The 17,418-nt window shown below is 42.0% G+C and overlaps 1 protein-coding gene across 1 annotated transcript; it reads left to right on the forward strand.

The window, feature by feature from the left end:
* Window positions 1–2,799: 2,799 nt before the first annotated feature.
* Window positions 2,800–17,037, forward strand: SMNDC1 (survival motor neuron domain containing 1). The gene is made up of 6 exons (XM_019556116.1): window positions 2,800–2,919; window positions 3,092–3,211; window positions 10,418–10,560; window positions 12,622–12,783; window positions 13,777–13,930; window positions 15,284–17,037. Exons 2-6 carry the CDS (start codon window positions 3,092–3,094, stop codon window positions 15,419–15,421), a joined length of 717 nt encoding a protein of 238 aa, XP_019411661.1. The 5' UTR covers window positions 2,800–2,919; the 3' UTR covers window positions 15,422–17,037.
* The last annotated feature ends 381 nt before the right edge of the window (window positions 17,038–17,418 follow it).

Genomic DNA, 17,418 nt, shown 5'->3' on the forward strand with positions numbered 1-17,418 from the left:
AATACTGTGTTGAGTTTTAGGCCTCCCACCACAGAAAGGATGTGGACAAATTGGAGACAGTCCAGTGGAGGGTGACAAAAACAGCGAGGGGGTTGGGGGACATTACTTGTGGGGAAAGACTGAGGGAACTGGGCTTATTTAGTCTAGAGGAGAATGAGAGGGGACTTAATAACAGCCTTCAACTACCTGAAGCAGGGTTCAAAAGAGGATGGAGCTGGACTGTTTTCAGTGGTGGCAAATGAGAGAACAAGGAGCAACGGTATCAAGCTGCGGCAAGGGAAGTTGAGGTTAGATATCAGGAAGAATTTTCTCACTCGGAGGGTAATAAAACACCCAAACAGGTCACCCAGACACGTGGTGAAAGCTCCATCCTTGGACGTTTTTAAAACCCAGCTAGACAAAGCTTTGGCCAGGATGACGTAGTTAGGGCTGGTCCTGCTTTGAGCAGGGAGTTGGACTAGATGTGACATCCTGAGGTCCCTTCCAACACTAACTTTCTATGACTCTATAACAGGCGCCACAGGACTTCCTAAATTAAGTCGTGCTTCAGGCCAGACAGACACAAGAACACAAGAATGCCTTCTAGAAAAACAACTGTGTTCAAAAAGTTCTAGTGACAGGGTCCACCACAGTCCTTGCTACAATGTTCCAATGATTAATTGCCCTATTAACAATTTTTGCCTTGCTTCTAAACAGAATTTGTCTTGCTTCAACTTCTAGCTGTTCATTATTTGTATGCCCTTTCCCATTAAAGAGCTTTGTATCATCAGTTTTCTGTTCACCATGTACATATTTCAGGACTGCGATAACTACTTTAGCTTATTAAAAAGAAGCTAACAAGATGGAACTTGTTGATTTTTTTCACTCTAAGGCAGGTTCTCTAATCCTTTAGTCAGCTTCTTCTCTAAACCATCTCATTTTTCAACATCCTTTTTGAAATGCAAACACCAGAACTGGACAGTTTTCTAACAGCAGGGATAGCAGAGGTAATATAACCTCACGTACAGAGGTAATATAGGGGAGGTGATATATAGGAGAGGTAATATGAACTCACATAGAGAGGTAATATAACCTCTCCACTTAAAATGGATATTCCCATTTATACATCCATGGACTGAGTTAGCTCTTTTTTTCCAAAGCATCACACCAGGAACTAAATTTTACTGCAGTCATCCCAGAGTCCTTCTCATCTTGTAAGGCCATACTGAACAGCTACTGTTTCCCTGACTCTGTTTACCAAACAATCCATCTTCTTCATATTTCACCACTGTCCCAATCCTTGTGTCAACTGCACACTTCATCAAAGTTGTTACTCCAATACATCAATAAAAATGGTAAGCAATGTAAGGCCAAAAACCAAACCCTGACAAATCCCATCGAAGGCCCATCCACTTGTCATTGACCACATTTTTAAGGCCTACTGTTTAATTAATTTTTAAACCATTTAATATGTACCGTGCCGATTTTGTACTATCATACTAATCTGAATAGTGAAAGCAGTAGAGGAATGAATCATCTTCAGAAAATGCCCAGGTTTGATATTCTGCTTCATACCCTTACTATTGCCAACCTAAAGGGCTGATATAGCAAGAATCACCTTTGTACGAATCCTCCAAAAAAGTGAACGTGCCAAAACATAGGATAGACTATGAGACAGAGGCACAGAAGCAGCATTTATTCTGGAAACCAGAAAAACTGGTATTTGTTTTGTTAGGATTACAAAACGTTATTTTTTGTTCTGTGATCATCAATCTCTTTTTTTCTTTCTTTCATGAAGTTTCCAAAAACACAAAGCGAGAGGTATTACGTTTGGATGAAACAGTTAATTTTGGCACTGAATATAATGTCTTCTGATGCAAGGCCAGTTAATGGGTATGTTGTGTCCAGGGTAAGTTGTGCGGGTGGCTTAGAAGCACTCCCCTCTGAATCAGAACGAAGACTGTGTCTCCGCCGAGTATGAGGGGCCACTGTGTCACTCTCTGCATCTTCCTTGAGGTGCACGACTGCTTGTTCCCCACTGAAAATGTTTGGTAATATTTCTCAGGCGAGGTACATCAGTGAAGCGGCAATTCAGATAAATGCCTAGCTCAATCACTCCTGCAGCACACGTTGACGGTATGTTTTCCCAGCTTCTGATTCTCCACTGTTATTTGGTGCTGAATTCAGGTGGCGGTGACGGTGGTCGCAGAAGTCCTCTCTTTCGTTTTTAAATCGTGCCCTTCCTTCAAAAAGGCACTGCAATGCAAAGGATTACGGTCATTAATAAAGGACATGTTTGAGCATGAATCAGAGACTCGATAAATTCAGGGGCACAGCTCCTCTGCCCCGGCATCCATCCGCCACCCATCGTGTCGGCGGCGCTTTTTGCAGCAGCTCCGCTGCCAATCTCGGACGTGCACGTGTGAGGAGAGGCTGTCATTCCTGAGTCTGGAGAAGTGAGCAGGGAATTGAATAGCCCACTGAAGAGGAAGATGTTGGCAATCAACTCCACTTCTTCCAAGCCAGCTGAATCCTTCCCTATTCGGATTAATAGTACAGCGCCAAGAGGATGGAGCTGGACCGCTCCCAGTGCGGGCAGAGGACAGAACAAGGAGCAACGGGCTCGGGCTGCAGCAAGGGTACATTGAGGTTATGGATGAGCGGCTTAAAGGAGTGAGGCGCACGTCAACGTCTAACGGACGTCGAGGCCCCGCCCCCTCCACCCCCGTCGCGTCTCACCCAAGCCCCGCCCCCTCCGCCGAGTCCCCGGATGAGCCGCCGTCACGTGCCCGGCCGCAGCGGCTTCCGCGTTACGCGCCGCGCTCCAACCGCCGTCTACCCGGCAGTCTCGCGCGAACTCCCGTCGTCCCCCTCCCCCCTCTCCCCTCCCTGCCCCCGTCCCGGTTCCGTGTCGCCAGAGGCCTGAGGGGACCCGCCGAGGTAAGCGGCCGCGCCCGTTATCGCCCCCTCATACTCCTCCCCCCGCCCCGCGGCTTAGGCCGCTCCGTCGGGCCTAACCGCCAACGGCCTCGGTTCCCCCCGCGCCGCGGCCTGGCGGTCGCGGCCTAGACCCCGGCTCGCCTCTGACCCGCTGCCTTCTCTCCGCTTGCAGATGTCGGAGGACCTGGCCAAGCAGCTGGCCAGCTACAAGGCGCAGCTGCAGCAAGTGGAGGCGGCGCTCTCGGGCAACGCCGACAACGAGGACCTGCTCAAGCTGAAGAAGGACTTGCAGGTGGGCCGGGGGACAGGCCCACGGGTCCTCTCCTCCCGCTGTGTTACGTGCGGGAACCGGGGCAAAGGTGAAGCGTCGCTTGGTTTTGGGGGCTGCCAGTGAGCCCGAAAGGCAGTGAGGGAGAAGGACTGGAGGTCAGCCTTGGTTGCAGCAACAAGCAGCCTCCAAAACCATTGTGCGTTTTGACTGGTGTTGGCGGTGTTGCACCACTGAGATAGTCGTGATGTGATGACACGATAATAGTAATACGAGAGCTGTAATTGTTATGAATACTTGTATCGTAACATTGTGGTGATTGCCATATACTATCACGATAATCATGATGGTAATTACGATATGACAGCCACGATGGTTATGATTCGTCGTATCATAACATCATGATGATCGCCCTATCCTAGCAGCATGCTAATTATGATATGATGTGATACGACGATAATTGTGATGTGATAATCCCGATCGTCATGATTCATAGCAGCGCAGTGATCACCTTATCCTGCTATCACAATAATCAAAATATGATGGTATGACTATAATTATGATACGCTAGTCACGATTGTAATGATTTGTCCTATCGTAACTTCGTGGTGATTGCAAAGATCGCTCTATCATACTATCACGATGGATCATCATATCGCCATCGTGATATCATTTTATCATATCATGATTATCATATTGTGTAGTGATTATTGGCATATCGCAATTACAATATGATGATAGATACGGTAATAATTATGTAATCATGATAATTGCCCCATTGTGGCAATGCTGGCCCACCTCGACTGGGAAGGTGGGTTTCAAGCACCAGAGGGGCAGGCCAGGAGCTCAGCTGGGCTCCTGGAGCCTGGGAGAACTAGAAGAGCTGCTGGTGGAAGTCAAAGGAGACTTTGTTTGATTTCCTCTGCAAAGGATGGTGATAGCTCGCTGTCCAGAACAGTAGATGCTGGCAGCGTTCTCCAAGGCGGGTGTGCCTTTGCTGTACCATTTAGCTAGTATAAAGAATGTATCTGGATCTACAAAGGGATCGAGTGCATCCCTGGAGGGAAGGGGCATCTGTAGCTATTCAGCGGGGGAGTGAGGGATACAGCCTCTGCTTTACAACTTCCTAGACCAGGGGTTTTGGCCCACAGATGAACTCTAAGGCAGAGGATCCCAAACTGTTTCTTATGGCATAACACCCTGCCAGACTTACCAGCTGCATGCATACCCCTACCAGCATATGCTTTATATTTTAACCATGATATGGTTTAACCTGTGCCCATTATTTATTATTATTATTATTATTATAATAATGAGAAATATGCTATTACACAATTTCTGCCACATACCTCCCCTGGGATGGTCTTGCGTACCCCCAGGGGTGTGTGTACCACAGTTTGGGAACCCCTGGTCTTAGGGGTCTGTGATCAGTCAGAAGTCTGTTGATTAGCCACACTTACATTTTGAAGGGGTATGGACCTCCATTCAAGATTTCCGAAGAGAACTGCACCACTCAACTTTCTAGGGATCTGCAAGTGAAAAAAGGTAGAAAACCACTGTCTTGGATCTGTAGTGCTGGAGGCTGCAAGTGAGAGAAGAACAGTGGGGGAAACCCTGGTCAGATCCAGCTCACTCTGCCGTTTGGTATCTCTTCTCTGTCATGGTAGGACACGGGACACTGGGGAAGATGGAGTTACAGTCTGACCCAGTAAATAGCAGTTGTTATATATTTCTGTCTTATCTGATTAAATAGAAGACTAGAAGGGCTTCTCAGTTTGATAGAAAGAAATTGCAACGACATCACTGTACAGGCAGGATGGAAAAAAAGAGAAAATTAGGAAGGGGAATAATCTTTCTGGCTTAAAGTAGGAGAACAAACTAGGAAAGATACCTTGATAGTGTCTTCCTTACTTTTGCACCTGTATTCTATTACATTTTTTCATAACTTTGGCAAAATTATATAGAAACACTCAACCTTAATCTCTGATCTTGTGGTACTGACATAATCCTCTGGTAACCTAGAAGTATGGAATTTTATGCTGTCTAGTTTGTCAACACATTTAAAAGGAATGTAATTTGCTGCTGATGCAATGCATTCATTATGCACGCTTTCACTGAATCCTTATCAAAGAGGAGCCCAAATACTTTGAGCATTGCTTTGAAATTTTGGTGCACACAAACTTTGCATTGATTTTTTTTTTTTTTTTCCCCCATAAGAGTTTCATAGGGTGTATTAGGAAATTCGTGTTGCTACACAGAAGATCTTTAGACTTTTAAGCTCATAACTTGTCAGGTTTAATGAACAGTTAAGCTTCCCCGAGTCCTCATAACACACACTTCAAAAAATTCAGGAACACCTCAGCCGTGATTATAGTAGGACCATGTTGCTTTTAAACGGTTAGACAATAAAACTGGCATAACTGTGCCTGCCTCTACTGTCTTAAATGTTACAGTGCAGGTACTGAATGCTACTTTATTAAGATAGGGGACTATAGTTGCCAAGTTCTTATTTGAAGTAGATAAAATTACCCAGCTCAAAATTCAGTAACCAATCCTGCTTCTTGAAGAACAGTAGCAAAAAAGTTAAAACTAAAAAGTCATCAAAGATAAAGCCTTTAAGCACCTTCCCTCTCTAGTTTTTGGAGATCTTCCTGAATTGTAAGGAACCTACTGGGCAACTTTCAGAACAATCTGAATACATTTCCTTGTACACAGCAAAAAGTATCTGTGTATTTTAGAAATACACCGTAAAACCTACATAAGATGATGTTTCTGGTACCTTGGCTTTGATATGTAGAGATTGTGGATTTGGAAGGACAACTTGAAGACTTTTTCCTCTTAAGAAAAAGTTTTCTGCACAAAATTGGGAAGATACTTACACTCTTGTCTCTAAAAGGTTTGCTATTCATATGTTCCACCTTGACAAGGCGTCATCCTTGTCATTTACAAGTTAATATACGTGAACTACCTTATAACTGGAAAAATGGAAAATAAGTCCTGGCTTTGTTTTTTAAGTGTCAAATGTCCCAATTAAATGGTTTCTGTGTCTGTTCAAAAGATTGCTACTACATGATTGAAAGAGTCCTTTATGATGCAGCATCACATGCAGCATGCTCAGCTGGGTAATGAACTGCCAGGCTGAAATACGTTTGACCAAGATGTAGAGGGAGCCCATTTATTTACATGAAAATATTTTGCTTCACTGAAAAACTTCTGTTAAGGTATCTATACAGCCAAGGATTCAGCCTGACTTGGAAGAAGTGGAGTTGATTGCCAACATCTTCCTCTTCATATGGAGATGCAATGTCTACTCTCTGTACATACTCTTGCTTTTCTGACTACTAGTCTGACAGGTGAATACATAAACCACTGTTGCTTTTTCACTGCTTTTAGTATCAAGGCACCACACTGTTTTCCATTTAAAAAAAAACTGGCTTTCAAAGCCTCTGCCTGCTTGTAAGTGTCAATTGACCCATCTTGTTTTTTAGTTCGCTACTTTGATGAGTTTTATGGGGTCAAGTTTCCCTTCTAGCACCCACTGTCCTTTTTAATATTTTTTACAAATCTTATTTCTCTAACCCTTAATACTTTTCATAGAATTAATAGCTCTGTTTTATATCTTCTTCTTCCTCAGTGCCCCTTGTTATGTTTAGTCCTCTTTTTTTTTTTCCTCAGTAACCTTTTAAAAGTTTGAGTTAGCAATCCTATAAATTAACTGCTTTGTGACTGCTACAAGACAATGCATAATTCAGGTCTCCATCTATAGTTACACTTAGCAGGTATGAAATCAAGGTTTTATCACAAATTCACAATTTATAGCCTGTCCTTTAAACACCTGCAGTAAAGTCAAGGAATTGTTGACTGACTAGTCCATGTAGCTGTTCATTTGAATTCTATAATAAGCTATTTATGAAAGAGGCAGGAATACGTCAGCTGTCTCGTTACAGTGGCATACTGCATAGTTGAAACACCTACCTTCAGGTAATCAGTGTGTGGTTGTATCATCAGGTCCAGTGGAGCGCACATGTGGCAAGCTGCAGTGCTGGTACGATTTGCAGATTACCGTCACCCATTTGTGTCGAAGGTGCTGCTTTAGAGCTCAGACCTGAAGAGGAAGAGTAATTAGTGCCATGTACTCTGTAGACCTCCCTCAAATTAAATACTCTGGATATCAAAATTGGAGCTGGTTCATATACAGTATTATACAAAAAGAGACTGGAGCAATGTTAGGCAGACTATGGCCTCTTCCCAGTCTCTACCACTTTATTGCTATATGTTCTTCTAAATCTAACACTGTTTCCCACACATACCATAGTCACCCAAAAGTCTCCTTGGTAGTGAGGCATCATGGGTTCAGATAATAGCAGACAAGGAATCCAGTTATCCTTCTGTTTGACTAGATGCAAACAAAACTACATGTCAAAACAGAACAGTCATTATATAGGTTTGGTGTCTGGGAGCTGTTCCCCAGCAACCTCCTTCCTTGAGCTTGCACTTTCTTTATAGGCTCCTGCCTTAACAGTGCAGTGCAGTGCAGTGCAGCTGATTTCAGTGATTGTTTCAGTGGACTACAGCTGTTCTCTGTTATTCCTGATGAGTTGATGGAGAAATTCTGCTGGGTCCTGGAGCCTTCCTGTCCCACCGGCTGGTCTGCTGCTTCCCTTTGTTAAGGAAGCAGAAATGGAGGAGCCTATTCAGTCTCTCTGGAGAGTTGCCAAAGGGAATTCCTTATTTTCTTAGGGTACACAACTTTCCAAACCCACCCCCTCTTGGAATTTGGGATAAGGAAAGGGCTGGAGCCAGTAATGGTGAAAGTCTGTGCTTGCTTTTTGCTGTAGGCTGAACTGAAAATGCATTTGGAACAGGAGTGTACTAGTAATGAAGAACAATTCCTTTTTTTAAAATCATCCCACAGTCACAAACAACCAAGACAGCTTGGGCCTTTGGTACACAAGTACATACCACTTTTCCTGCAGAGCAAATCAGATTAGAGCATCTGATTCACTCTGCCCCTGGCCTTGTCCTTGGGCAGTGTTTTGTGCAGGAACAGCAACATAAGTCACTGTTGTGAAAGCACCTGGGGTAAGGGGAGAAGTTAGGTCTTTCATAATATTTTCCTCCTTAATTTAAATGCTGGTGGTTAATTTTGAGACTAGCATCAGATGGTGAAAATCAGTGACATAATTCAAAAACTGAAGACTTTGTTTACAAACTTCAGTTGCCTTTCTTCCTATAGGAAAGTTCCCACATGTGTTTTCTTCTGTCAGCTGTTGAATCACTTGTCTTATCAGAAGTTATGGCACCACAAGAATCTTAATATGGGAGAATAAGAGCATGGCACTGACTTAACTGGCATTTGTTTGATTTCTGTAGAAGAACCAGAAATTGCCTATTCTAGTAAGGTGAAAAATAGATGTTAGCGAGGCATGGTTTCATCTTAAAACACAGAAGCTTAGCAACTTTATTATGATAAAGCCTTACCCCTGGGACAGATAGTCTGTTAAGAGTAGTGCATGATACTGGAAGCCCGTGCATCTACTCTGGCTCTTGAATCAACAAAAAAAGTGGTTACTTAATCATGGATATCTGTTAGTAGAGTAGGACATACTGGGCATGTCTACACCATTCCATAATTTACTATAATTATGGCGCATTAAGTTTAGTACCTGTAAATTAGTAGCTGCAATGGCAGGCACTAATGCCTGTCATTAATGCACCATTATTGGCGCTACTGCACATTAGTGCAGATGAATGGGTTTTTTTAGTGACGTTAATGTGCATTAGACTAAATCTACTTCACATTAGCATGGGTTTTGGCCACCACACTAACGTGCAGTAGAATTGGTCTTCTGCGCATTAACTGTCTCGCATAGATGCGGCCACTGAGACTGGCCTGTGTACTTACCCTTAGAAATAGTCCAGTCAGGTCAGATCACATGGATGAAGTGGTTGGGGGATTGCCGCTGCCTGATGTTTTAGCTTGGATTTTTCAGTACCTTTTGTAGCACTATTTATTCACAGTCTAGTAGAAAAAGACCATATTCTTATTCACTTGCCATGTTCAGGTCATTCTGTCAGGTTGATGGGGAGGCCTTTGTCTAAAATATTGAGGTTCTGTTCCAGGAAAAGATGGAGTTCATCTTGCTATGAATGGTAATCATGTATGTGTCCCAGGGTACAGACAGACTACACTGTTACTGCAGAGTAACTTGCTCCAGATTTTAATCCATAGAAATTCACTCTGTACTGGGGAGAAGACAAGTAGTCAGGTCTGTCATACCCTCAATAGCCACTACCAAATTGGCTGGAGAACAAGTTTGCATTGAGGATGAAACTGAGTTGAGGAGTGGACGCACTACACTTTCTGTATAGCAACTTTCCCACATGTTAAAGCTACTGTACCTATTTCAAGGGGTATATTTATCCTGGATTTGAGTGACTTACTACATAGTAGTATAGTGTGTCATGTATCTGCACCCAGGATGGTTTTCTGAAAAGGTGTTCTTTTTAGAATTAGATCTCAAGAGTAAGGACTTCCTTTTTCTTCTCGGGATGCTTGAATTCAGCTAACTCTTTTTTTCTGGAGGAACTGAAAAAAAAAGTCACATTAATTCAGAGGCACTCATTAATATGTTTGTACTTGTTATTCGATAATCTGAAACACAGACGTGTAATGTCTTTGTCATTAAATAATTTTAAATCATTTATGCAAAACAAACTGAAATGTAGATGGAAATGAAAAACATGGTTACCTACACGGTTGCCTTCTGAAAGGGTCGTTTAGCCCTTGCCTTCCCCTCAGAGCAGCAAACACGACCCTGACTTCACTCTGCTAGTTGCTGCCTTGTACTCCTTAGTCAGTAAAAGAGCATCACACGCAAGGAGTCACATCAAGGATTGTTCCCACATAAATAGCTGGCTTTGTCTCTGTGCCTGTACAAAAGTAGTTTATCTAGAGAGTTCTTGCGAAAAAGAAAGAGTGGGGCATTCTCACTGAATCGGCTGAGGATAGAGAAGTGGCCAGTAGCCTCTTTACAATGCAGTATGTGCGATACATCACTTTTCTCTACATCTGTGATGCATAAGACCACGAACTGGTAGAGAACTAGAAGTCCTTCACTTCAGAAACACTCTTAACACTATTACAAAAAACAAGTTCCTCAATTTGAAGAAGAAATAAGTGCAGTTAATGATGATTGAAAGGGTATTGTCTTCATTTTCCTTTTCCAGGAAGTTATTGAACTTACCAAAGATCTGCTTTCAACACAACCTTCAGAAACACTTGCAAGTTCCGACAGTTCTGCTTCTGCCCTGCCCAGCCACTCCTGGAAGGTTGGGGATAAATGTATGGCAATATGGAGTGAAGATGGACAGTAAGTGTAGAAAACAAACTTCTCTAAGTGTTACATGAAATAAAACAGTACAATGGTAAGAGACTTTCATTCAGCTTGAACTGCCTCATTTAAAATCAGTCTAAAGTAAAATAGCAAAGAGGAATTGGAGAAGAAACCTAGGATTAAGTAGCTGTTGACTCTTTTTTTTTTTTTTTAATTGTAGGTTAGTAGTAAATGCACAAAAATTAAAGAAATCCTGGAATCACCCTTTTGGTCACTCCCCCTCAGAATAAACATTTCACTTGACAAATCAATAGCATATCTTCCTCAACTAATCTAGTAATGTGTTGCCTTTGAAACACACCAGGTAATTAATGCCTTGCCATTATGTTAATATATTGGCATTTTATTACAGCTATGAAAGATGACTTCATGAGAGATTTCAATTGGTACATCTAATCTGGAATGCCAGCTTTTGGCTGTAAAGAAACTGAAACCCTTTGAGACTGATACTGCTCTCTAAGATAACTTTATGGTTGGATACTTGATTGGTAAAGCACCTTAAAGTGTGCTGTACCAAAATACTTCATTCAGACGTTACTCACTTAGTGACGGTGTCTTGGGGTTGTTTCACTTCAATCTGAGTTTATACTCCGTGAAATATAAGTATACTCTGGGTAATACATTTTTGTAACACAGAAATATTTCTTAGAATTTTTGCCAACTGGGCCATTTGGATAGGGTCAGCACCCATTATCTCTTTGTAATACAGAACAATATTCTTGCACAGTGGATCTGTTAACATGGTGTAGTGGCAACTAAGAATAGGAGCTGATGCAAAATTATTGATATTTTATGTAGAAATCCTCTTCTAAGTGCCAGAGACATTTTTTTGTTGCTATGCATTGATGGCCAAGCTTACAAGTGTTTCATTTTTAAAGTTTTTAGGTTGCCAGTGAGGGTCTGTATTCTCACTCTGATCATTAGTTCAGGACCAGATCTTGGAAAAACTTTTGGAAATTGAAAATATTTGGTCTGCCCACGTGTTTCTGGTTCGGATACGTCTTGGATACTGGACTTGAATCACTTTGCCCTCTTGCCTTTCTGAATTTCAGTTGCCAGTGTCTCTTGAATCTCTAGCCAGAGAGTTATGTTGCCAACCATGCAGAAGTTCAGCTCCCATTTGTTTCCATGTACTAAAGCATCAGTGCCTAGTTTACCTTGAGTGTTCTTCAAAGTGGTGGTCACTAAAATTCTAGCAGAAATGAAATAGCAGATGTTAGCTGGAATAATGTCTATAAAGAGTTTCTCCTAGTCTGCGAGGATTGGAGATTTCTACGGTTTTTTTTCTGTTCTGAATTGGGATTATCTTTTTAAACATAAAATGATTAACCAAGTCAAAAATGAATCAGTTAAGGTTGACTTAATGTTTTGTTTTGATATTTTTTTAAATGTTTGGATTTCCACTTTTGCCCTATGTTAGTATAAATTAGCCCACACTTCAAAACCAAATTACTCTGATTCAGAGGACTTTTCACTATGAAAATGTTGAAACAGGATATTTGACAATGTCAGAACTTTTTCTTCCAGAAATGGAGAGGTGGAGAGATTTGTCAAAGCTAGCAATCTCCCATAAACATCTTTTTGTTTCAGTAGATCAGCAGTTACCACCAAAAAACCCTCCCCACCCCCCCCTTTATTTTTTAATACAAATTCCCAGCCAGGCTTAAACTGACATTTTAAAAGGTCTGACACAGATACATCTCATGACCTATTTGAACCAGAAACAAAAAGATTCCTAACTGTACAGTTGCACAAGACATTTATTAGTAGGTTTGGAAGCTACAGGACCTTGAAGCTGCCACTGGTCCTGATCAGTGTTGTGCAGGACTAAATATAATGCATTGCAGCCCTTAGACTAAGGTACCTTTGTCCTTAAAGAATAACGACTTTTTGGCCTGGTTAGCATATTGTTTCAGAAATGAAATACGTTGGCTGCAAACCTTTAGCTTAATGTTATTCACTGACTGACACTATAGGTATTGTAGGGCTGAGTATTAAACCTTTACTCACATGCTTACAGCCATGATATCTTTACAGGTGTTATGAAGCTGAGATTGAAGAGATAGATGAGGAGAATGGTACAGCTGCAGTCACGTTTGCTGGATATGGCAACGCTGAAGTCACCCCTCTGTTCAACCTCAAACCTGTGGAAGAAGGAAGAAAAGCAAAAGAGGACAGTGGCAACAAACCCATGTCCAAGTAAGTGACTTAACCTTGATAGTATGTTTGAACAAGGAAGAGGAGACTCTGGATGAGGGCCCCGATGGCGGTTACATCTGGGTTTTGGGAGAAGACAGACTTGCCTTGCCTGTCTTCCTGTGTAGGTGATTCAAGAAATAGTAGACACTTGCAGTCTATCAAGATTTCTTTTTAGAGCTTTTAGGTGAAAGTGTGAGTGCTTCACAGATGTACTTACATTTGGAGGAATGAGGAAATGGTTTCACTCACTAGAGCTTCCTGGTGAAAAACCAGAATGTAGCATCTCATCTTTGGAACTTGTGTGTTTGGGGACCCAGGCATTTGGAGTGGCTCTTGCTTTGTTCGTACATTCTCTTGTGGTGGATGCTGACTGTCTTAACAAACCAAGAGCTGAAATGCTAGTGTGGTCCTTGTGGGAATACTGGGGCTGTCGTTATCTCACCACACAGAAAGAGCATGGAGTCTGTCTGGTCCCTGTGACCTGCTGCAGATCCTCCTCTCGTGTGCTCCCCCTGACTTCCAGAGGAATGGTGCCAATTGGTATAGAGGTCTTGAGCATTGGGAAACCAATGCTACTGCTATCCTTGGCTCCTGGCAGTGTGGCTTTTCTGGAGCCACGTTACTGTGTTCTCAGTTAATCACACTTCCTGGAAAAAAAGCCTTCCCATGCCAAAAGGGGTTCCTGCAGCAGTCGAGATTTTCATAGAAAAGTTCATCCACTTCCAATCGTTTTAGCGTTCTGTGGAACACCACAGTGAAACTCAGCTGATAGGCTACTTGGAGAAGCAACTGAATGCTCTCCATAGAGTCCAAGCCTGACCGCATAGCCTTGGCTTGTGCTTTTATCATTTATTTAAGGAGAGTTCTGTTTAAACCTTTGTGTCCCCACAGTGTTTTGTAATTTTATGCTCTGTACTTTGTATTGTTGCCAGAGCATGTTGTGAGTGGCAAACTGAGGTACATGCCTAACTAACAGTTTTCCTTTCTTTGCAGAAAAGAAATGATTGCCCAGCAGCGAGAATATAAGAAGAAGAAAGCTTTGAAAAAAGCACAGAGAATCAAAGAACTTGAACAGGAACGGGAGGACCAGAAAGTCAAATGGCAGCAGTTCAACAACAGAGCCTACTCTAAGAATAAAAAAGGCCAGGTTGGTAAATCCTGCCAGTGCATGTGCGCAAGCTTGAAACATTTGTGTTGCTCTAGCCACTACACACTGTGTCCATGTCTTAAGACACAGTGTTTAATTTCAGTATCTGAGATGAGACCATCCAGCTGCAAACTGTTAAATAAAATGGGTCAGTATGCAAGTCAGGTGATGGACCTTTCCTTACAGGAGTTCAGAAACCCCCATTGCTTTCATTTGTGCAGTAAGAACTCATTTCAAGACTTCTTCACTGACAAATTTGTGTTTGCAGGAATAGCCAAACTCTTTCACATTATACCATGTAGAAGTAAATTGTTGTAAGTCCTTACTGCTACCAGGTGTGTAATTGAGACTTTCCATTGGGATACTTCCCATCAGCATTTTCATACTGCTCTCTTACTAGCCCAGGATATAAGGAAAGACCTTGTACAACTAGTAGCAAGCGAAGGGGGCCGTGCTGTTCCTCAGTTTATATTTTGGTTTGCAGTACTATTTGCATGCCTTCATTCAGAGAGTTCCCTCATTGTAGTTCCCTGTTAGCTGTTCAGTGGTACTAGTCAATGTACAGCTGCTGTGGACTGACATTTATAGAAATGCATTATGTCGATGTTATCCAGGGGAGAAAATGCTTGCCTGTGCAGGAAAGCAGTGCACTGATGTGTGGAACTAAGCTGCTCATAGAACACATGTCCAATATGAGCTGCTTTACAGGTGTGTGGATACTGGAAGCTGTTGCTAGATGGATGTCATTTTAAATTGCAAATAAAGGGAGAGGATGGGAAATCTAATACATCCTCTTAATAAAGGGTTCTGATAGGCTTGGTGTAGTAAGGAAGTTACCTAGAGTGAAAAATGAATCTGCACTTACCTGGGATGAAGCATCAGGGTCCACTGGTGCTGGTTGTGTAGCTTGGGAGGATTCATATCTGCTGGAGGTTAGATTCTGGCTAACATGCGAGACATGGCAGAGATGACCTTGGGACAGTCACAAAGGTATCTGGGTTAGTAGGCATCTCGCAGAGGAAGAAGCGAGGAGACGAGCAGTGTTAAAGCATCAGTTCTCCTTTAGCGTGTTTCCTGCAAGTGCTTTTTTGAGGGACATAAATGAACATTGGCTATGAATAAAAGTGACGAGCGCTCCCCGAGAGGCCTGGCCAGAGCACAGGACCAGGTTCCAGGAAGGCCTCCATTGTGTTGTCTGGTCTGCCACTGGTTCCTCTTGGAAGTCAGTCAGCAGCCCTTCAGCTTACGTGTTTGCAAAGTTGAAAGTTGTGGATTGTTTGCAGAATTAGAGAATTGACAAGTTGACAACTAACTGCTACTAACTAGGAATGGTGTTTCTGTTTTCCTTCTCAGGTCAAGAGGAGTATTTTTGCTTCCCCTGAGAGCGTAACTGGCAAAGTTGGAGTTGGAACATGTGGAATTGCAGACAAACCCATGACACAGTATCAAGATACCTCTAAATATAATGTCAGGCATTTAATGCCTCAGTAATAGGAAAAAAGGTTAAACTTCATCTCTGCAGGGCTTTACACTTCTCTTTTTATCATTATATTTTTCTAAAAGTAAATTATTTGTTGGCACGTAGTGAATAGTCCATTTTTGTCACCATCACTTGGCTTCAGCTGATATGAGCCTTAAATCTACAGCTATTGAGTTGACTCCTTTAATCATTACCAAACTTTTTATAGTCGTTAGTTCTGCAGACAAATGTTTTCTTGAACTGCTGTTGGCCGCTGTTTTGAAAACAGCAGTTAGCTGAAACAAGGATCTCCAGAACCTTCCATTCATACTTTGAGTGAGGGTAATCATCAGAAAAGTGACTGTATAAAAAAAAAAAATGGCACCTTAACAGCTCTCTCTTGTCTCAAAGTCAGTTCAACCTGCTTGCTTCAGGTGACAAGCTTAGCATTGGAGAGCCCTATGCTGCTTTGAGAGAATTAGCTGGATTCCACCTAAGCTCGTATACAAATGGAATTGTTAATGAAGTTCTAAGTTACTCCCTTGCAATCCCATTGAAGACAGTCAATCTGTAAATGAGGGTAGAGTTGGGCGCATGGAAATTTTTTATTACTAGTAACTATTCATGAGCCAGAAACAACGTGACCTGACTTCTTGGTTCCAGGCTGAACTTCCCAGACTGTGAATTAAACTGGAGGGAAACATCCCTACCTGAAGAAGCAGCAAATTTGAACTGCAAGTTGGAGAGATGACCAAGAAACCGTAAGATGGCATTTTTAGAGAGTCAAATTACAGAGTAGAAAGGCACTTTAAAATTGTGGATTTAAAGTGTTGGGAGAATTTAGGTTATACGCTCTGAAAGTAGACCATGAGAACTGCTGGGTTCTCTAGTGTGATTATGAAATTTGATAACGTACAGCAAATCCCCAGCATCTCACTGAGTAGCTTGTGTGGGTTTCCACCCATTTAAATGGAACTGAAGCACATCGGATAAGAATGCCTGGATCCTATTTAGTTAGTTGTAAATGAGTAAAGGTTAATCTGAATTTTTTTGCCCCAGTGTTTCTTTGTAATTTCAGCCACATTATGGTTTCATTGAGCCCTTTCAATTTTATTCAGGAAACAATGTGTAAAAGCTCTTGCCTTTTTGTACTTTCTGTATGTGATTGCTTTCCTTTGTTACTTGTCGCTCACTTACGGTAGTGGTGCCATCTCTGAATCCGTAACGTGTTTAAAACAAAAGTTAATAGATAGCCCTGTATACAATGTAGATATTATTTTTGTAAAATCTAGGGCTGAGTTGATGAGCAAGAGTACTGAATAATACCTGCTGAATAATTCAATGGTATTTCTTGTTCATTAGTCCTGACCATGTTTCCCCTGTATATTATGTTAATGTAGCTCATTTTGTAATTTGTTAACTAGATCAGGTCACGTCAGCAATTGTTGATGCACTGATTGGTGGAAATGTCCATCATCTACCCGAGTCACAACTCAAGCTAGACTCTGCAACTGATAGTTTAGAATCCATGCATAGAAAAAGGTTCTTCCTGTTAATGGAAGAAGGTGATTTTTATGACTACAAAGTGTGTTAATTTCAGTTTTGTATGTTTAACTTTTATTAAATAAAGTGTTTAAAATCTCCTGGATATGTTTGGCAGCTTGAAAATGTACAAGTCTCAGGTGATGTCCAAGATGAGTGTAATGACAAGCGCAGATGCTGAACTAATTGAAGGGGGAACTAACTGCACGTGGAGGAAGGGGAGGGGATTCAAGAGATCCTGAATTCTGCACTTCTGTTAGGCAGCACCTCCTTACTCATGCAGTGAATCCCAACTCCTAGGTCTCTGCTGCTGGGTGGACTGGGGAAGGGACTTTTATTGTAGACTGAAGTCTTTTGGTACAAACAAAAGTGTAATGAGGTGAAAGTAGAAGACCTCACTACTTCTTACCTGGTTGGTCACTGGAGGGGGAAGTCATTCTTGCTAGTACAGGTGTGTCTGGAAAGAGAGGCTCCTGTCTACATGCAG

The sequence above is a fragment of the Crocodylus porosus genome, unplaced genomic scaffold, assembly GCF_001723895.1.
Source record: "Crocodylus porosus isolate Cpor-Errol unplaced genomic scaffold, CroPor_comp1, whole genome shotgun sequence".
NCBI classification, from domain to species: domain Eukaryota; kingdom Metazoa; phylum Chordata; order Crocodylia; family Crocodylidae; genus Crocodylus; species Crocodylus porosus.

Bases quoted from the DNA above. Each gene is read 5' to 3' on its own strand.
- SMNDC1 (XM_019556116.1), top strand. From the start codon at position 3,092: ATGTCGGAGGACCTGGCCAAGCAGCTGGCCAGCTACAAGGCGCAGCTG. The intron at 3,212-10,417 runs GTGGGCCGGGGG...TTCCTTTTCCAG, and splicing joins AGCTGAAGAAGGACTTGCAG to GAAGTTATTGAACTTACCAA. The intron at 13,931-15,283 runs GTTGGTAAATCC...TTTCCTTCTCAG, and splicing joins CTAAGAATAAAAAAGGCCAG to GTCAAGAGGAGTATTTTTGC.